The following is a 21,931-nucleotide window of genomic DNA, read 5'->3' on the forward strand; positions in this document are numbered from 1 at the left end:
AGTTGAAATAATTACCCCTCCTTTCTTTCAAGAGCCTGTAGAGAAAGTCAAAGGCCCAAGTATTATGAGAGATACTTGGAAAATGATTGTTTTGCATCCTAGGAAAGTGATTAACTTGAAATAACAGCCAGTTATCAGCAATACCTGATGAAGAAGCATTAACATTAATAAAATATATGGCCAAAATACAACATTCATTTCTTTGAGTTAGTGCATAGATCTGGGATCAGCAAATTACAGCCCTACACCTTTTTTTCTTGATAATAGTTTTATTGGGGTATAATTCACATACTATACAATTCAATAGCTTTCTTTTTCAGTATATTCAAAGACTGTGCAATGAGCACCACAATCAATTTCAGAATGTCTTCACCACTACAGGAAGAAATTCCTTATCTTTCATCAGTCATCCTTCAACCTCCTTAACCTAGGCAAGTACTAGTCTACTATCTGCCTCTATAGATTTGCCCATTCTGGACATTTCATTGCAATGTAATCACACAATATAAGATATTCTGTAATTGGCTCCTTTCACTTAGCATGTTTTCAAGGTTCATCCACGTTGCAGCATACATCAGTACTTCATTCCTTTCTATTGATGAATATACCATTTATATTGTATGGATACATCCGTTGTGTTTATCCATCCATCCATTGATGGACATCTGGGTTTGTAAAAGGAAAATAAAATGTCAGGACCCCAAACTCATTATGCCAAAGGGAAAAGTTAAGCTTCAAAACCGAGTCAACAAAAACAAAAGCAAACCTTCCTTTTGTTCCCAAAGAGATAGCTACAATTTCACATGTTTACATTATCATATGTAAAATGTAGATCTGTGAAGAACACAAGACAAATGAATGCCTAATTGACTTTTCCCCCCAATCCTCTCTTCTCTTGTGTAAAATGTGGATTCTGTGACTGCTAATCAAAGCCTCAAAGAATGTACCCACTTGTCTCACTATCTAATCCCCTTTTTTTCCCTCTTTCCTCCCTCCCTTTCTGCCCATTCTTTCCTCTTTAAATACTGAAGCCCTCAAAACCTTCTTTGAAAAAAGCACAGGCCGCAGATTCTACTGTAACTTGTGTTTCTTTTTCCCAGGTGTGTCCTCAACCTTACCAAAATAAACCTCTAAATGTATTGAGATCTGCCTCAGACACTTTTTGGTTTACAGGTTGTGTCTGCCTTTTGGAAATGGAGCAAGGGTCAGTGGCTCCACGTTGCTCCTCCACCACCATTTGCGGTCACTCTTGCCTTGAGAAATCAGATTAGGAAAAGGGGAGTGAGTAGCCACAAACAAGCAGGCTCTGTGCTTTCTGCCCAGAAGGAATTTATGGTGGAAGGAAAGAAATGGCCTTTAAGATCCTTCCTTTCCTTGCTGTTATTTTCCAAAGCCTAAACTCATTTATAAGCCTATATGTTATGTATTCCGGGGGAGAGAAACAAACATCTCTGAAAAAGGCACCAGAGAGAAGAAGGTAATTCTTCCTATTTCTAGGGACACAGAGGGCCAAGTGGAAAGAGAGACTGCTAGGCCTGGAGAGCAGCGGACAGCCCCCTGGCAATGCCCTGGGACTATCAGCAGGGAATGGTCATCATTCCCCCAATGCGTCCAGCAATCAGTGGGAGAGGGCCCTGGGTCAGTGGGAGAGGGCACTGGGTCAGTGGGCAATTCTTTAAGGAGAGAACTCCAGTAGGGACTGAAATTTAATTTCTCCCTTGGCTGCAGGGCTAGAGGCTCAGAATTACTATCAGGTTAGCCTAAAGTTGCATTCAAAGCTGAGTTTTTGGACTGAGATTCATACTCACAAGAGACAGGAATGACTACAGGAGACTAATAAAATAAATAGGTGTGTGATTAGGATTGGGAAGAGTGGTGCCCCAAGCCCTCCCTATTGGAGGTAGGCAAGAACAGAAGGAAAGCAAGTATTAGGTTGGTGCAAATGTAATATCACTTTTTGCAACTACTTTTAATGGCAAAAACAGCAATTACTTTTTCGGCAACCTAATAATTCAGACAAATTCAGAATGGCAGCCACTCTTTGGTACTAAAGGTGAGGTTCAGGTGAATATCAGGCACAGTGGCTCCAATAATCAACAGATGCTCAAAGACAAGACTTCTGGGCCACCTGAGTGTGTCCTTCACATCGATTTCTCTTTGTAGTTTGTATTTTCTCCTGAGCTCCACTGCAGGCTTTTCTTTTTTGTTTAAGTAAAAGACTATAGTAGAGAAACTACATGTTTTAATAAATATATATATATATTATATATATCCTTGTGACTATTAGCAATTCCTTTGCTCTATCATGATGATAGATTTCTATAATCACAGCTATTTTACTCCTGCCAAAACCTATTTCACAGCCAGCTTGCAGGCACCCAAAACCAAAAGTGGGTGGATAAATGTGAATTTGGAAGTAAATTTTAGTAATGTCTTAAGATGTGCTTTTAACAGAAAATTTTCCTCCCACAGGAGGCAAAGTCATTCCTCTTGTCCTTTCCACCAAAGAAGAGTTTATTTCTATTTTTGTATTTTACTTTAACCAGAAGTCTTCTTACCTTTGCAGCTGTGTCACCAGTGACTCCCCACCACCCTTCGTCTTGAGCCCCAAGGCAGCTGCTTATCATATCTCACTGACATACAAGTTCCCCGTATCTTTGTGCAGAATATTCCATTTGTTCCCTCTGTCTACACAATCCCTCCCTCCTTCATTCTCCCAGAGCACTTCATAGATATTTCTGTCTCTGTCCAGATTTTCCTGACAAAAGCCAAATTATCACTTTCTAAAAGTCCGTTGATTGAAGACTCAAATATGGCCCCAATTTTATAACAATTCTGAAAGTGAATCAATTCTAAAAATGTGACTTAGAGACTATGAGATCCTGAAGGCAGGAGAGTGTTCTGTCTCGTTAGTTGTCTCTCCAGTGCCTAGAACAGTGTCTGATGCACAATAGATGTTCAATAATGTTTGTGGCTTGAAAATGTGAGCTTATATAATTCAAACTTAAAGCTGTTGGAATGCTAAATTATTTTGAGCTTTGAGAGGAATATAACTATGTGGCCTAAGTCAAGCAGCATGCAGCTGCAACTTCTGCTTTTTCCTGTAAACGATTAGAAATAGCCGAATGGCGTCAGAGATAAGAGCCCCTCTGATCATTACCCCTCCTCAAAGAATGTTAAAGCAATCTTCCTTGAAATGCAGCAAGCTAAAACCAATCAAATCGCTGTAACATATACACTGGACTTGAATGGAAAATGTTGAACCCTGTTAAAATTCCCGGTTTCTGCCTACATAAGTGAAACCTTAACTTCCCCACTTGGGAACACTTATCCTGTTCTTTTGGAATCTCTTTCTTAGTGGTCATTTCTAAATTTTGCGCTGGAGTCAACTCAATCATATTTTCTGACTCTCATTGTTTCAGGTTGACAAACAAATGAACACCTGAGCTTTACTCTATTCTGTTGCTTTTATAGTACCCTGTTCAATCCTTTAGGAGTTATGAAAAAGCCCTATTTGTACTTCCTTTTCTCTAAGTCATCATCATGAATGCTCTGCTTGACCCATCTTCCTCTTTCCCACTTCTCTCCTGGAAGAAGTCGCAGGAATTTTAGCATTTTCCAGACAAATGGCAAGTAATACTTAGAATCTAATTGTTATAGAAATGCCAAGTTCAATACTGGGACCCAGTATCTGACAGGACAGGAAAAGCTATCGGAAAAGCAAGGCTTTAGCTTTCTCCATCTCATTAGCGTACCACTGAGACAAGTTTATTTTCATCTCTGTGGCTTTTTTCATAGTTCAAATTACCTGTCAGTACTTAGAGACCCATCACCCAACTAATGCACTTTATTCACATGCAACAAACCAAGGAGAAGAATATTTTAACTTGTGAGGCACTTCAAAGGGAAAGAAATAATTTGCAGTCTTCAGAGCTACCCAGAAGCACACACTGCTTTTCATTAGAGAAAGGCAATGTTGGCAGGCATTCTGTTGGCGCAACATCCTCTTAAACAAAACCTTGATGCTAATTTCTCCCTGGCTAGCAAATCCATCACGACAATTAGTTTGCTGAGCATTTCACTTTCCAAATGGCAAATAGCAGCACAACTTGAGAATTTTCTTACGGATAATTTCCCGAAAACTGACATTTCCCCAAATCCTGACAGTTAGGCTTAGGGGTTTGCAGAAGGGGAAGCCTAAAAGGCAGGTGGCTCCAATACAAGAGCTTGGGAAGGGATGCATGAGCAGGTCTCTAGCTCTCTATTTGGCAGCTTTCATTCCCCATTTCTTCACCCAAGGTCAGAAGGGGTGCCTCAAAACTATGTTCTTTCATGCCCTTCCAATGTATTTCCCCAAACCCATTTATTATCCTCTACGCCAGTGTGACGGCCCAGGCGTGGGTTCAGTGTAGGTCAGTGTGGGAGCCGCCATTCTTATTTCCCATAATCCTGTCCCCTCTCATCCTGAGTGACCTTAATTTTCAGCAGTTAGATTCACCAAGAAGGAGAACCTCCTGAGATGGTAACTGAGATTATACTGAGCTCAGGCCAGGGCAACTGGTAGTGTGGAAGCCCTGGAGTAGAATTCACAAGACCTGTCATCCCAAAGATACAGCATCAGTCTCAGGTCCATAGTTAGTCCACTGGCTGAGAAATCTCAGTCAAGTCACTTAACTTCTCTATGCCTCTTCCATTTTTCGTGTATAAAACAGAGATAATAAGAGATAATAAAATATATTCTTGCTCTTTTATTATGAAAATCAGAATGGGAAAAGAAATTTAGTAATCGATCATTGTTACTGGGTAAGGTCTGCACTAAAAGTACCTTCTGCAAGTCAGCGGGTGCTCAAGAAGTGATGCTCCCTCTGTTCTAAATAATTCACTTGTTTAAATTGGGCTGTAATATGTACCATACATTTCACCATTTTAAAGTGACCAATTCAATGGTTTTTAATATATTTACAAGGTTGTGCAACCATTACCACTATTTAATTCCAACACATCCAAAAAGAAACTTCATACCCATTAGCAGTCACTCACATTCCCTCTGTCTCCTCAGCCTTAGGCAATTTTGATCTCTATGGATTTGTTCACTCTGGACATTTCATGTAAATGGAATCATGTAACCTGTAGCCTTTGGTTTCTTTCATTTAGCATAATGTTTTCAAGTTTCATCTATGTTGTAGCATGTATCAGAATCCATTCCTTTTTATGACTGAATAATATTCCATTGTATGAACATACTACATTTTGTTTATTCTTTCATCAGTTGATGGACATTTGGGTTATTTCCACTTTTCACCTATTATAAATAATGTCATCAAGAATATTCATGTACAAGTTTTGTGTGGATGTGTGTTTCCATTTTCCTTGGGCATATTTTCCTAGGAGTGAAATTACTGGGCTGTAGAGTAATTCCATGTTTACCTTTTTGAGGAACTGCCAAATTTTTTTCCACAGCAGTTGCACCGTTTTATATTCCCATCAGCAACATATAAGGGCTCCTATTCCTCCATGTCCTCACCAGTTTCATTGTCTTTTAGGATGTGATTTTCCTTTGTTCATGGAACATTTCTAAAAAGGGGGGTATAATCTTCAAGGGCTGAAGGGAATGGAATCTAAGCCCTGAAAGTGGCTCCCATGGGACTTTGGAGGGGCTAGGAATGGGAGGCTACAAGCCCTATAGAGAGTCAGAGCCTCTGGGGTGGAGAAGCTGCCAGGGCCCCTGTGGAACATTAGTGAGGGTCCTTCTGGCCAGCGTAGCAGTGGTCTCTACTATGATTGGAGTCACCCATCTTCTGAAATTCCAGTAGTGACAATAATAGGTTGAAATCCATGGTTTCTACCCCATTGTCTTAACACTGAACTTTTAGAGAACTTGAAAAGTGAGCTCAGAGCCAGATATAATTTTTAAAATAAAGAAGTCGTCTTTCACCTGTAGCATTATAAAGCGTTTCACAACTGTTTACATCTCCATAGCATACGGAATATATACTGCCATCCTCGGATTTTTTAAACTTACTTTACGGATTTAGGGATACAAATGCAGTTGTATTACATACATCTTTTATGCAGTGGTGAAGTCTGGGCTTTTATTATACCCATCACTCATATATTGTACCTTGTACCAAATAGGTAGTATTTCATCCCTTACCTCCCTTCTCACCCTCTTACCTTGTGGAGTCTCCAGTATCTGTTATTCTACTCTGTATGTCCCTGCGTTTATACAACACAGGTTCAGAGAGGCTAAGAAATTTGCAACTAACTAGCAAGTGTAAGAGCTGGAATTCACAGCCTGGTGCGGTGAATTCTGTTCCCACCACACCATCCTCATCCTAGTCATAGGATTCTAGAGCATGCAATCTACAATTTGAGACTGAAAGTAATTGGGAAGCAAAAAAAGGAGAGGAGAAAAAAGGGGAAGGGAAAAAAAAACTTTCCTGTTGAGCAGCAGGCCTGCACTGGCCTTCCTCTGACCCGCACTTCTCTTTCTCATCTTTGCAATACAATGGGTTGTCTGATGTGTCCATGCTTAAAATGGGGCACATTTGGACTACTTTGAGTCAAAAGACAGTTTTCCATAAGAAAGGGGATGATAAGCAAGCTGGACATGTGTCATTTTTGCAGGATCGGGCAAACGTAATGCACTGAGGGAGAAGCATATACTCTCCTAAGTGTTCTCCGAACTAAGAACAATCTTTAATATTTTTGTAATTGCATTCATCAACTTAATTTATGCATTTTAATTTTGTTTAGAATTTGATTTCATCTGCTACTTGTTTCTTATTTTTTTCAAAACAGTCTAACACTTCCAATTTTCTTTCTCTTTTTTATCTCAAGGCCAGAAAGATTTAGTCATTTTTAAAATTCCATAGCTTCATTCATCACTCTCTTAGTTCGCTTTTCTATTGCCTAAGCAAGAAACCAGCTGGCAGGATCTTAACATGAGAGGGAACATTAATCAACCCCAAACTTTGAGATGATACATTTATAATGTAATGACAAATTATTAATAACATCCTCTTCATGAAACAGAGTAGGACATTAACATGAAAAAAAATTGAAGAGCAAAATATAGGAGAAAGAGTTCAGTTCTACTGAGATAGAATGTACAATTAACTTTGTTAGAAAATGAAGGATGTTCCCTAGAAGGTTACATCTTTCCACATTTATATTATTTTCATCTCTAAGTGGCATTTTTAGAACCTGTAAACTCATATTTTTATTTAGTGATTATGTTTTAATATTCCCTTTTGAATTTTTATCAATTCTCCTCTGAAGCTCTCAGTATGATATCTTACTCATATTTATTGGAGGAAGGAAACAGATTACAGTCAGGATTTATTGCACTTGATGAGAGAGACTCACTGGATAAGGATACAATTTGAACAATTAAGGTGGGAAAATTTCCAATAAAAAGGTATTCCTAATTCTTTAATTATGTGATTTCATGCAATAGAATAATCTTTGTAACACCTCCAAAGGATAGTGAATTAACCAGGGTTCTTTCAGCTGAAAGTGACAGAAATCGAACTTAAAATAGGTTAAACAAGAGAGAAAGAGAGAGAGAGAATTTATTGACCAATGCAATTGAAAGGAAAAGTTTCTGAGGGGAATAGAAATTTCATCTTTTTTCTTTAGCTTCTTCTCTTTGTTCATTAATTTCTTCCTTCCTCCCATTCTCCTGCCTTCCTCTATTTTACTCAAATCTTTTCCCAAGTGTTAGGGAATAAATGTTTGTGTCCCCACACCCCAAAATTCATATGTTGAAGCCCTATCCCCAAACGTGATAGTATTTGAGATCTTTGGGAGATCATTAGGTTTAGATGAAGTTGTGAGGGTAGGGACACCATGATGGAATCAGTGTCCTTATAAAAAGAGAAACAGACCAGATCTCACTTGTTTCCACTCCCTCTCCTCTCTCTCTCTCCCTCTCTCTCTCCTCTCTCTCTCTCTCTGTCTCTCTGCCATGTAAGGACACACAAGATAGTCATCTGCCAACCAAGGAGAGAGCCCTCACCAGACAATGACCATGCTGGCACCTTGATCTTAAACTTCCCAACCTCTAGAACCAGGAGAAATAAATGTCTGTTGTTTAAGCCGCGTAGTCTGTGGTATTTCATTATAGCAGCCAAAGCTGACTAAGATACTGAGCTAATGCACTTCTTTATGTGTAGTAGTAATTTAAGCAGTTGATACTTTCACTGGATCATAGCTGAAGTAAAAAAATTAATGAGTTTTCTATAGCAGAGCAATTTTTGAAAAGTTAATATTTATAGAATTTAAGGATGAACTTCAGAAACCTGAGCCTCAGGACTTAGAACTGGGGACTGAACTCAGTATATCTCTCTTACCTCAACTCAGCTCATTTTTACATGTCGACCAGCCTCATGACCTCCTTCTGCAGACAGGCCTTCCCTGGGTGGCAGGAACAGGGCCACTGGTAATTGGGCAACCCTACCAGAAAAAAAGAACATAGTTTTTCCAGGCATCAAAAATCAACATAATCCCAGAGAAGGCTTCTGATTGGCCCCACTTGAGTGACATGGACATCCCTATGGCCAGGAGGGGAAGATTTGATGCATCGATCAAATTAGCTACGCAGTCCACTCAAAATGCAAATTTGTTTTGCTCCCTCCATGGCAGCTAAGTATAGTACAACATATTAGGATGTGAGAAACCTTGGCTAAATCCCCACATTTTCCTGATAACTCACTAGCCTTATACATGTGTCCCCATCACCAACTCAAGCTCCGCAGTAAGCCACACCACTTTATCAAACCCTGGTCAGCCTTTCTATGCACTGCCGCAGGCCACTAGAAATTGTTGTTTATATTGAAATGCAAAGCTTACTGTGACCTTTAAAAATAAAGTACTAATTTATATCCTTATGCTGTGGTCTGAATGTTTGCATCTCTGCAAAATCCATGTGTTGATATCAGTCCTCAGTGAGATAGATTAATGTGTTTATAAAAAAGGCCTAAGGGAGGCTGTTTGTCTCTTCCACTGTGAGAAGACACCATCATTGAGGAATGGTCCTCACCGGACACTGAATCTGCTGGTGTCTTCATCTTTGGCTTCCTAGCCTCCAGAAGTGCAAAAAACAAATTTATGTCGTATGTAAGGCAGCCAGTTTATGGTATTTTTGTTATAGCAGCCTGAATAGACTAAAACCCTTATATATTGTTTTACATTTCAACAAAAAGTGGCTGCTGCTTTTTAAAAATAAGATAATGCATGATTAATATTTGAGCCCTCAGAGTCGTAATTCATTGAGAGACTTTTTAAAGAGATTTTTATTACAGAAAAAAATATTGAGAGCACAGCCACTGCCACCTAATCCATCTGCTTATTTTGGGTGGTACGAATTAAACAAACCAACAGAAGCAGAAGTGGCTTTTGCACTAGGAAACCACTTTTAAGTGTTTTTTTTATTATTATTATACTTTAAGTTCTAGGGTACATGTGGACAACGTGCAGGTTTGTTATATATGTATACATGTGCCATGTTGTTATGCTGTACCCATTAACTTGTCATATACATTAGGTATTTCTCCTAATGCTATCCCTCCCCCTACCCCCAACCCCACAAAAGACCTTGGTGTGTGATGTTCCCCACCCTGTGTCCAGGTGTTCTCATTGTTCAATTCCCACCTATGAGTGAGAACATGCTGTGTTTGGTTTTTGGTCCTTGCGGTAGTTTGCTCAGAATGATGGTTTACAGCTTCATCCATGTCCCTACAGAGGACATGAACTCATCCTTTTTTATGGCTGAATAATATTCCGTGGTATATATGTGCCACATTTTCTTAATTCAGCCTATCATTATTGGACATTTGGGTTGGTTCCAAGTCTTTGCTATTGTGAATAGTGCCACAATAAACATACATGTGTGTGTGTCTTTATAGCAGCATGATTTATAATCCTTTGGGTATATACCCAGTAATGGGATGGCTGGGTCAAACGGTATTTCTAGTTCTAAATCCTTGAGGAATCGCCACACTGTCTTCCACAGTGGTTGAACTAGTTTACACTCCCACCAACAGTGTAAAAGTGTTCCTATTTCTCCACATCCTCTCCAGCACCTGTTGTTTCCTGACTTTTAAGTGATAATCATTCTAACTGGTGTAAGATGGTATCTCAATGAGGTTTTCATTTCCATTTCTCTGATGACCAGTGATGATGAGCATTTTTTCATGTGTCTGTTGGCTGCATAAATGTCTTTTTTTTAGAAGTGTCTGTTCATATCCTTTGCCCACTTTTTGATGGGGTTGTTTGATTTTTTCATGTAAATTTATTTAAGTTCTTTGTAGATTCTGGGTATTAGCCCTTTGTCAGATGGGTAGATTGTAAAAATGTTCTCCCATTCTGTAGGTTGCTTCTTCACTCTGATGGTAGTGTTGTTTGTTTGTTTGTTTGTTTGCTTGTTTTTGTATTTGTTTTTTGTTTTTTTTGTATTTGTTCTTTGCTGTGCAGAAGCTCTTTTGTTTAATTAGGTCCCATTTCTCAATTTTGGCTTTTGTGGCATTGCTTTTGGTGTTTTAGACACGAAGTCCTTGCCCATGCCTATGTCCTGAATGGTATTGCCTTGGTTTTCTGCTAGGGTTTTTATGGCTTTAGGTCTAACATTTAAGTCTTTAATCCATCTTGAATTAATTTTTGTATAAGGTATAAGGAAGGGATCCAGTTTCAGCTTTCTACACATGGCCAGCCAGTTTTCCCAGCACCATTAACTAAATAGGGAATCCTTTCCCCATTTCTTGTTTTTGTCAATTTTGTCAAAGATCAGATGGTTGTAGATGTGTGGTATTATTTCTAAGGGCTCTGTTCTGTTCCATTGGTCTATGTCTCTGTTTTGGTACCAGGACCATGCTGTTTTGGTGACTGCAGCCTTGTAGTATAGTTTGAAGTCAGGTAGCATGATGCCTTCAGCTTTGTTCTTTTGGCTTAGGATTGTCTTGGCAACACGGGCTCTTTTTTGGTTCCATATGTACTTCATAGTAGATTTTTTTCCAATTCTGTGAAAAAAGTCATTGATAGCATGAGGGGATGGCATTAAATCTATAAATTACCTTGGGCAGTGTGGCCATTTTCAAAATATTGATTCTTCCTATCCATGAGCATGGAATGTTCTTCCGTTTGTTTTTGTCCTCTTTTATTTCATTGAGCAGTGGTTTGTAGGTCTCCTTGAAGAGGTCCTTAACATCCCTTGTAAGTTGGAATCCTAGGTATTTTATTCACTTTGAAGCAATTGTGAATGGGAGTTCATTCATGATTTGGCTCTCTGTTTGTCTGTTACTTGTGTATAAGAAAACTTGTGATTTTTGCACATTGATTTTGTATCCTGAGACTTTGCTGAAGTTGCTTATCAGCTTAAGGAGATTTTGGGCTGAGATAATGTGGTTTTCTAAATATACAATCATGTCATCTGCAAACAGGGACAATTTGACTTCTTCTTTTCCTAATTGAATACCTTTTATTTCTTTGTCTTGAGTGATTGCCCTGGCCAGAACTTCCAATACTATGTTGAATAGGATTGGTGAGAGAGGGCATCCTTGTCTTGTGCCAGTTTTAAAAGGGAATGCTTCCAGCTTTTGCCCATTCAGTATGATATTGGCTGTGGGTTTGTCATAAATAGCTCTTACTGTTTTGAGATATATTCCATCAATACCCAGTTTATTGAGAGTTTTTAGCATGGAAGGCTGTTGAATTATGTTGAAGGCCTTTTCTGCATCTATTGAGATAATCATATGGTTTTTGTCTTTGGTTCTGTTTATGTGATGGCTTATGTTTATTGATTTGCATATGTTGAACCAGCCTTGCATCCCAGGGATGAAGCCGACTTGATCGTGGTGGATAAGCTTTTTGATGTGCTGCTGGATTCCGTTTGCCAGTATTTTATGGAGGATTTTTGCATCGATGTTCATCAGGGATATTGGTCTAAAATTCTCCTTTTTTGTGGTGTCTCTGCCAGGATTTACTATCAGGATTATGCTGGTCTCATAAAATGAGTTAGGGAGGATTCCCTCTTTTTCTATTGATCGGAATAGTTTCAGAAGGAATGGTTCCAGCTCCTCTTTGTACCTCTAGTAGAATTTGGCTGTGAATCCATCTGGTCCTGGACTTTTTTTGGTTGGTAGGCTTAATTATTGCCTCAATTTCAGAGCCTGTTATTGGTCTATTCAGGGATTCAACTTCTTCCTGGTTTAGTCTTGGGAGGGTGTATGTGTCCAGGAATTTATCCATTTCTTTTAGGTTTTCTAGTTTATTTGCTAGAGGTGTTTATAGTATTCTCTGATGGTAGTTTGTATTTCTGTGAGGTCGGTGGTGATATCCCCTTTATCATTTTTTATTGTGCCTATTTGATTCTTCTCTCTTTTCTTCTTTATTAGTCTTGCCAGTGGTCTATCAATTTTGTTGATCTTTTCAAAAAACTAGCTACTGGATCGCTGATTTTTTGAAGGGTTTTTGTCTCTATCTCCTTCAGTTCTGCTCTGATCTTAGTTATTTCTTGTCTTCTGCTAGCTTTTGAATGTGTTTGCTCTTGCCTCTCTGGTTGTTTTAATTGTGATGTTAGGGTGTCAATTTTAGATCTTTCCTGCTTTCTCTTGTGGGCATTTAGTGCTATAAATTTCCCTCTACACACTGCTTTAAATGTGTCCCAGAGATTCTGGTATGTTGTGTCTTTGTTCTCATTGGTTTCAAAGAACATCTTTATTTCTGCCTTCATTTCGTTATTTACCCAGTAGTCATTCAGGAGCAGGTTGTTCATTTTCCATGTAGTTGAGCAGTTTTGAGTGAGTTTCTTAATCCTGAGTTCTAGTTTGATTGCACTGTGGTCTGAGAGACAGTTTGTTATAAGTTCTGTTCTTTTACATTTGCTGAGGAGTGCTTTACTTCCAACTATGTGTCAATTTTGGAATAAGTGCGATGTGGCGCTGACAAGAATGTATATTCTGTTGATTTGGGGTGGAGAGTCTGTAGATGTCTATTAGGTCTGCTTGGTGCCAAGCTGAGTTCAATTCCTGGATATCCTTGTTAACTTTCTGTCTCATTGATCTGTCTAATGTTGACAGTGTGGTGTTAAAGTTATTTTATTATTTTTGTGTGGGAGTCTAAGTCTCTTTGTAGGTCTCTGAGGACTTGCTTTATGAATCTGGGTGCTTCTGTATTGGGTGCATATATATTTAGGATAGTTAGCTCTTCTTGTTGAATCGATCCCTTTACCATTGTGTAATGGCCTTCTTTGTCTCTTTTGATCTTTGTTTGTTCAAGGTCTGTTTTATCAGAGACTAGTATTGCAACCCCTGCATTGTTTTGTTTTCCATTTTCTTGGTAGTTCTTCCTCCATCCCTTTATTTTGAGCCTATGTGTGCCTCTGCACATGAGATGGGTCTCCTGAATACAGCACACTGATGGGTCTTGATTCTTTATCCAATTTGCCAGTCTGTGTCTTTTAATTGGGGCATTTAGCCCATTTACATTTGAGTTTAATATTGTTATGTGTGAATTTGATCCTGTCTTTATGATGTTAGCTGTTTATTTTGTTCGTTAGTTGATGCAGTTTCTTCCTAGCATCAATGGTCTTTACAATTTGACATGTTTTTGCAGTGGCTGGTACCGGTTGTTCCTTTCCATGTTTAGTGCTTCCTTCAGGAGCTCTTGTAAGGCGGGCCTGGTGGTGACAAAATCTCTCAGCATTTGCTCGTCTGTAAATGATTTTATTTCCCTTCACTTATGAAGCTTAGTTTGGCTGGATATGAAATTCTGGGTTGAAAATTCTTTTCTTTAAGAATGTTGAATATTGGCCCCCACTCTCTTCTTGCTTGTAGGGTTTCTGCCAAGAGATCTGCTGTTAGTCTGATTGGCTTCCCTTTTTGGGTAACCTGACCTCTCTCTCTGGCTGCCCTTAATATTTTTTCCTTCATTTCAACCTTGGTGAATCTGACAGTTATGTGCCTTCGGGTTTCTCTTCTGAGGAGTATCTTTGTGGCATTCTGTGTATTTCCTGAATTTGAATGTTGGCCTGCCTTGCTAGGTTGGGGAAGTTCTCCTGGGTAATATCCTGAAGAGTCTTTGCCAACTTGGTTCCATTCTCCCTTTCACTTTCAGGTACACAAATCAGACATAGATTTGGTCTTTTCACATAGTCCCATATTTCTTGGAGGCTTTGTTCATTTCTTTTTACTCTTTTTTCTCTAAACTTCTCTTCTCACTTCATTTCATTCATTTGATCTTCAATCACTGATACCCTTTCTTCCACTTGATTGAATTGGCTACCGAAGCTTGTGCATGTATCACAAAATTCTCATGCCATGGTTTTCAGCTCCATCAGGTCATTTAAGGTCTTCTCTACGCTGACTATTCTAGTTAGCCATCCGCCTAATCTTTCTTCAAGGTTTTTAGCTTCTTTGTGAGGGTTCAGACATCCTCCTTTAGCTCAGAGAAGTTTGTTATTACCAATCATCTGAAGCCTTCTTCTCTCAACTCGTCAAAGTCATTCTCCATCCAGCTTTGTTCAGTTTCTGGCGAGGAGCTGCATTCCTTTGGAGGAGAAAAGGCACTGTGATTTTTAGAATTTTCAGTTTTTCTGCTCTGGTTTCTCTCCATCTTTGTGGTTTTATCTACATTTGGTCTTCGATGAAGGTGATGTACAGATGGGGTTTTGGTGTGGATGTCCTTTCTGTTTGCCAGTTTTCCTTCTAACAGTCAGGACCCTCAACTGCAGGTCTGTTGGAGTTTGCTGGAGGTCCACTCCAGACCCTGTTTGCCTGGGTATCACCAGCGGAGGTTGCAGAATAGCAAATATTGCAGAACAGCAAACGTTGCTACCTGATCCTTCCTCTGGAAGCTTTGTCTCAGAGGGGCACCTGGCTGTATGAGGTGTCAGTTTGCCCCAGCCGGGAGGTATCTCCCAGTTAGGCTACTCAGGGGTCAGGGACCCACTTGAGGAGGCAGTCTGTCAGTTCTCAGATCTCAAACTCCATGCTGGGAGAACCACTACACTGTTCAAAGCTGTCAGACAGGGATGTTTAAGTCTACAGAAGATTCTGCTGCGTTTTCACTTTTAAGTTTTATGTCACACATATTCAATCATCATTATGAATTATCTTAATTTCTACCAAACTCTAAAGCAACATGTTAGTTTGGTAACTGGTTGCTTGGTCCTGAAGAAAGAAAAGACTGAAAATTCACTGGACATTTTAATGGATTTTGAGCTTTCTAGACAGCATCAGAGGTGAGCTTAAATTCAGATTTCTGACTGGGCAGCTGAACTCTTAATTTGGAGCGAACAGTAGCAGAGCGTGGCTCAATGCTAAACATCAGACAATGGTATAGGGAACACAAAGTCACCTGCTAGTACAATTTTATCTCATACCATGCTCTGGTAGTTGAAAAGCAAAACAGGAAATGTTCATGAGATTTGCTTCAGAGAGAACATTTTATCTCGTTTGGAAGGCAATTACTAAAGAGAAAAGAGCACAGACTTTGCCAAAAGTGAGATGAAGAATTGGATCTCAGCTCTTCTGTGCACTAGTTGTGTGACATTAATTAAGTTACTTCATCTTTCAGACACCCTGAAAGGAATCATAGTTACTTCACTTTGTGGTTGTTAAGAGTAAATGAATATATGAATGTGCTTAATATCATATACAGCATATTTTAATGTGCAATAAATGCTAGTTTGTTTCCACTCTTTGAAACTGAGAAACAGGCCAAGAGACATAAAAGGATTCTACTCGACTGTTCAAGAAAAGCATCTGCTCTGTTGTGTTCATCCTGTTAGAAAAACTCCCACTTGATCCAACATCTGATCCAGTTTCTTACCCATTTCTTGACTCTGCCTTAGAGCTAATCTCCAAATAATTAACTATTCTTGCTGTTGCCAATTTCTTTCCTCACATTCTTTCTCAAACTCATCTCAATTAGGCTTCCCTGCCAAGAGAAAATGCTCTTGATGAGATCAGTAATGAGCTCTCATGGAGTCCTCCTCCTCTGCTGTTATTACTACTCTCTTAATGACATTAGGCAATCCTTTGGCCTTAGAAACCACCAATTCTATACTGACAGCCCCAAAATTACTATCTCCTTCCTGAGCATCTCCTTTGAATTTTAGATTATTACATCCAATTGCCTACTCAATATCCCTACATTAACATATGACAAACATCTCAAACTTAACATGTCCAAGGCTGAACTCTTAATCTTCCCTTTGAAACCTATTTCCCCCTAATTCCATAATCTTCCCATCTCAGTCAATGGAAACTCCATCCTTTCAGATGTCAAAGACAAAGTCCTTGAAGGCAATCTGTATCCATGAACTTTCACTAGTTATGTCACAATAACAACAACGAAAAATCTCAGAAGCTTGGAGCAACAACAATTTTTGCTTACTTATGTTACATATCAGCAGAATGTGGACTATGACTGTTTCATGTCTTCTCCACTTCAGAATCTAGGCTGAAGGGGTACCCCCATCTGGCATATTGCCTTTCTCATGACAGAGGACAGAAGAGGTCCCACATGATGGTGCTTAAATATTCTGCTGGAAAGGGGCATATCACTTCGCAAATCACTGTATGGAGCAAGTCATATGTCCAATCCTGCTGGCAGTGGGGTTCAAAGATAATACTCCCAGAGTGATGTGCTCTGTAGGAAGGACCAGCAAATATTTTTGCAATAATACAAGCCACCACAGAATCTTTGACTCCTCTCATACCATCAGATCTCAGATTCCATCCATCAGGAAATCCAGTAGGTTCTCTCTTTTTTTTTTTTTTTCTCAGACAGGGTCTCACTCTGTCACTTAGTCTAGAGTACAGTGGTGCCATCACAGCTCACTGTAGCCTTGACCTCCCAGGCTCAAGCAATTCTCCCATCTCGGCCTCCCAACATGCTGTGTCCCTGTAGTTTCTATCTTCAAAATAGATCCAGAATGCAACCATTTTTCATCACCTTTAATACCCTTCCCTTGTTCAACATAGCACCATTTAGTGCCTAGAGTATTTATTACAGTAGCCCCCAACTGTGCTTCTGCCTTGGCTTCCAGACTGCCTGTTCTTAACTCAGCAGTCTGGACGATGCTGTGGAAATGTAATCCAGATCATGTCACCCTTCTTCTTAAAACCTTCCTACATATCTCCATTTCTCTTAAATAAAAGTCAGTCTTCAGTCCGCGGAGAGAAGAGGCGGGAGTGGACTTGGTCTGCCGTACCCCACTGACGCCCCCCCACTCACCGGACCCAGGCGCGGCCTCCGCCACAGCCACAGTCCCTGCCCCTGCCCCTGCCCCTGCCCCTGCTGCGGCGCGGCGAGGCGAGGCGAGGCGAGGCGATGGCCAAGGTGTCGGTGCTGAACGTGGCGGTCCTGGAGAACCCGAGCCCTTTCCACAGCCCCTTCCGGTTCGAGATCAGCTTCGAGTGCAGTGAAGCCCTGGCGGACGACCTGGAGTGGAAGATCATTTATGTTGGCTCCGCTGAGAGTGAGGAGTTTGATCAGATCCTAGACTCGGTGCTGGTGGGCCCTGTACCAGCAGGGAGACACATGTTTGTCTTTCAGGCTGATGCCCCCAACCCATCCCTCATCCCAGAGACTGATGCCGTGGGTGTGACCGTAGTCCTCATCACCTGTACCTACCACGGACAGGAGTTCATCCGAGTGGGCTACTATGTCAACAACGAGTACCTCAACCCCGAGCTGCGTGAGAACCCACCCATGAAGCCAGATTTCTCCCAGCTCCAGCGGAACATCTTGGCCTCGAACCCCCGGGTGACCCGCTTCCACATCAACTGGGACAACAATACGGACAGGCTGGAGGCCATAGAGACCCAGGACCCCTCCCTGGGCTGCAGCCTCCCACTCAACTGCACTCCTATCAAGGGCCTGGGCCTCCCTGGCTGCATCCCTGGCCTCCTCCCTGAGAACTCCATGGACTGCATCTAACTGCAGGAACCCAGTGTCCCAGCACACCAGGAGGGGCAACCAGGCCTCCCAGCAAGTCCTGCAGGGCCCATCTAGAGGACTTTGGGGGCCATCAGCTGCATCCAGGTCTGTCAAACTCAGCCCCTAGGAAAGAACAGGCCTCAGGACTCCTCTAGTCCTGGCCAGAAGGATGATCTCGCTTTTCCTGTACAGGCCTATAAGAAGCAGGTACTTCAGTTCTAAATTCTTTCTGACTTGTGTTCTTTTCGTCTTCATAAATTCTACCTAAGGCCATTGTGCCACTGTGCACCCCTGAGTACCACTGACCCAAAGCTTTCCGACAGACCTCCCTGGCCTGCCTAGAGGCTTTCTTGGTCAGTGCCCGTCAAGGCTCTGGTCCTGCTGAGCCAAAGGTTCTGTCATTCCTTTCTCTTCCCGTACACTGAGCAGATCCACTCCAGCTTTCTGGTGTCACAGGCAGGAATCTTGGTTAGTAGGTAGACTTAGATCCCATTTCTGTCCTGCTCCCAGGAAGATTCTTAGGTCCTCTTCAATCCAGCAGCCCCTGGAAAACTCTGCTCCCAGAGGTGTGATCAGCAGGATGCTGAGGAACCATGTTGCCTTTCCTGTCAATCATAGCCACCTTCCTGTTATCTCCTAAATGGATCTGGCTTTTTCTAGTTGGAAGATGGTGTCAGAGGGCCTGCCTGCGCAGTCTGTCTCTGGGTCGGGGTCAGGGACCCTCTGCTTCTGGCAGCCTTAATCTTCTCTCTGCTAGGACCAGAGTGATTTCAAGCCAGGGAAGCAACTGGGACCCTGAAAACCGTCCCTCCCCAGCCTGCTCTCCCTCTCTGTGCCCTGGTCCCCTTGCTGCCATGTGGATGCTGTTGTGATTGCTGTTTGTATATTATTAAAATGTTTTTATATTAAAAATGTTTGGTTGGTCTGAAAATTAAAAGCACTTGGTTTAGAAAAAAAAAAAAAAAAAAAAAAAAAAGTCAGTCTTTACAACAGGCAATGATCTACAACAGCAGCACCAGGGAGTGGTTTTGTGGAAGACAATTTCTCCACTGATGGTTGGGGGTTGACTGAATGGTTTCTGGATATAACTGTTCCACCTCACATCATCAGGTTTTAGAGTCTCATAAGGAGTACATAACCTGGATCCCTTGTATGCACAGTTCATGATAGGATTTGAGCTCCTATGAGAATCTAATGCCTCCACTGATCTGACAGGAGGCAGAGCTCAGACAGTAATGCTCTCTCTCCTGCCACTCACCTCCTGCTGTGCAGCCTGATTCCTAATGGGCCACAGAGGGGTCTATGGCCCAAGGGTTGGGGACCCCGGTCTATGAGACTTTACATTATCTGTGCAACATTCCTCATGTCCTTCTTGACTTCATTCCCTGATATCTGCCCCCCACAACTTCAATCCAGTTGGATCACATTTACCTTCCTGCTTTTCTTCCAATCATAGGTACACTCCAGCCTCAGGGCCTCTGCACTCGTTCCTTTTGCTTAGAAACCTTGTCCTTCGAATCTGTGCTGGGCTTACTCCTTCCTGTTCTTTAGGTCTTCAGTGTACCTTCTCAAGCCTACCTCAGTCACCTCATATAAAATTTTAGCTCCTTATCGCATATTAATTTCTGCTATGAAATGATACATTGATTAACAACATCCTATTAATGAAGCAGAGTACAATATTTATTGCATTTTAACTTACTACCTAATTTACTTACTAATTATTCTTATTGTTACACTCTGCTAAAATGTAAGCCTCACAAATACAGGAAACTTTGTCTATTTCATTCCCTAGTGAATCCCAAGGTAGGGGCATCTAGAACCCTAAATATGACTAGCTAGACCCAGAGCAGAACAGTGTTGAGCATATAAGTGACTCAATATTTGTTAAATAAATGAATTCAGTGAGTGAATGAATCTTGCACAATTTTCTTTATCTGCCTCATCAATTTTTCTCCTTAACACTGTAAAATTTAACTGTTCTGTCACTTAGGAGGTATTCCAATTAAGTATCTATAGCTGATATCAAAATGTCTTGTTCTTCATTAAACTTTATACCCTTTAATTTCCCAAAGGAAAAATAATAAGGATCAGATCAAGTGAAATTGAGACTCATTTTGGCAGAGCAAAAGTTTTGCTATTTCTTTAACAGCATTACAACAGTAACATTAACGTTTCAAACACTTGGGTGTTTTGTCAAGATTTGAGTCAGTGACAGGGGTTGAGGAGAAGAGGTGGGGGCAAGTGTTTTCAAACCAATGCTTAAGTCTTAGAGACTTTCTTAAAGAAACCCCAAAATTATTTATCTAGAAAGAATGGTGCCTTAATTATAACCATTTATGAAAGCAATAGCAGATATATATATATATATATATATATATATATATAAATAAAACTATCTCAGAAAGAGAAATGATAAATGCATATATTTCCAGATAATACTAAGTTTTTTTTATTTTGAATAAGACCCTAGAGTTAAACTGAGTTATTTTTGCAGCTCCACAGTCTCCATGGAGGAAAACCAATTTTTTTGGTTATTGTCTCCTTTATAATCTTTTCTAAATCAGTTGAGCCAGTCTCTCATAACTATTTCAAATGCCATCATTGATAAAGCCTCATTCAATTGCTCCATATAGTAGCAGATACCAAAATAACCAGAGTGGTATGAATATTAAACCAAAAAGTTATAGGTAGAATTAGTACAGAGAAAATAAAATTGTGGTAGCAGCCACATTGGTTCCGCATATAACGGGCAAGGTCCATGGATAGATTATTAGAATTGACTGACTGAGACCAAATGCTTGTTTTCTTCATAACCAGAAACACATAAAATGAAAATATTTCAATGAGGATGGAGGAGCTATTGGGCAAAAGGTACCAAGTCATCAAAATGTACAATGGTCATACCATGAACAGTCTATAATTACAAAGACAAACTGTTCACCCAAAATTCATGGTCCTCCTTTGAGAATGCACAGCTGTTACTAGAAAGTGCCTGTCCAGCAAGACTCTCTTGTAACCACTTGGAGCCCTGTGACAAGGTCTCATCAGTGGAATGTAAACAAAAAGGATGGCATCCAACAAAATGGGGGCCACATCTTGGCAATGTGATTAAGAAGCAAGTACCTTCCCCTAATCCTTCCTCTTCTGCTAGCTGGAAGCAGACTTGGAGGCCCTAGGGGATGGGCACCCAAGGATGGAAGGGGCCTGGGTCTGTGGATCTCCATAAAGGGAAAGCTCAAAGTCTAAAAACCTCAACTGGACTGTTATATTTTAAAACATTCAAATTTGGAAAAGAAAAGTCATGAACATATTCATTTACAGCATTATTTATAACAAAAATGGAAATAAACCTTAATAGCAAGAGATTCATTAAGAAAATCATGGAGTTGCTTCCAATATGGCCAAATAGGAAGAGCTCCAATGTATATCTCCCAGTGAGATCAACATAGAAGATGGGTGATTTCTGCATTTCCAACTGAGGTACCCGGTTCAGCTCATTGGGACTGGTTGGACAGTGGGTGCAGCCCACGGAGGGTGAGACAAAGCAGAGCAGGGAATCGCCTCACCCAGGAAGTGCAATGGGTCAGAAGATTTCTCTTTCCTAACCAAGGAAAGCCGTGAGTGACTGTACCTGGAGGAATGGTACACTTCTGCCCAAATACTGCATTTTTCCCATGGTCTTCACAACCAGCAGACCAGGAGATTCCCTCCTGTGCCTGGCTCAGCAGGTCCCACACCCACAGAGACTTGCTTGCTGCCAGTGCAGCAGTCTGAGATTGACCTGGGATACCAGAGCTTGGTGGGGGTGGAGATGGGGGCGTCCACCATTGCTGAGGGTTGCATAGGTGGTTCTATGCTCACAGTGTGAATGAAGTGGCAGGGAAGCTCAAACTGGGTGGAGTCCACCACAGCTCAGCAAGGCCTACTGCCTCTCTAGATCCCACCTCTGGGGACAGGGTATATCTGAATGAAAGGCAGCAGGCAG

The 21,931-nt window shown here is 40.8% G+C and overlaps 1 protein-coding gene across 1 annotated transcript; it reads left to right on the top strand.

Annotated features, from left to right (window-relative positions):
• Window positions 1-17,167: 17,167 nt before the first annotated feature.
• On the top strand, window positions 17,168-18,216 carry LOC139356236 (histone chaperone ASF1B). Its single transcript, XM_071069569.1, has one exon. It carries the CDS (start codon window positions 17,335-17,337, stop codon window positions 17,941-17,943), a length of 609 nt encoding a protein of 202 aa, XP_070925670.1. The 5' UTR covers window positions 17,168-17,334; the 3' UTR covers window positions 17,944-18,216.
• Window positions 18,217-21,931: the final 3,715 nt, after the last annotated feature.

Source organism: Macaca nemestrina, chromosome 9 (assembly GCF_043159975.1).
Source record: "Macaca nemestrina isolate mMacNem1 chromosome 9, mMacNem.hap1, whole genome shotgun sequence".
Classification (NCBI taxonomy): domain Eukaryota; kingdom Metazoa; phylum Chordata; class Mammalia; order Primates; family Cercopithecidae; genus Macaca; species Macaca nemestrina.

Coding starts and splice junctions, on each gene's coding strand:
- LOC139356236 (XM_071069569.1), top strand. CDS start 17,335: ATGGCCAAGGTGTCGGTGCTGAACGTGGCGGTCCTGGAGAACCCGAGC.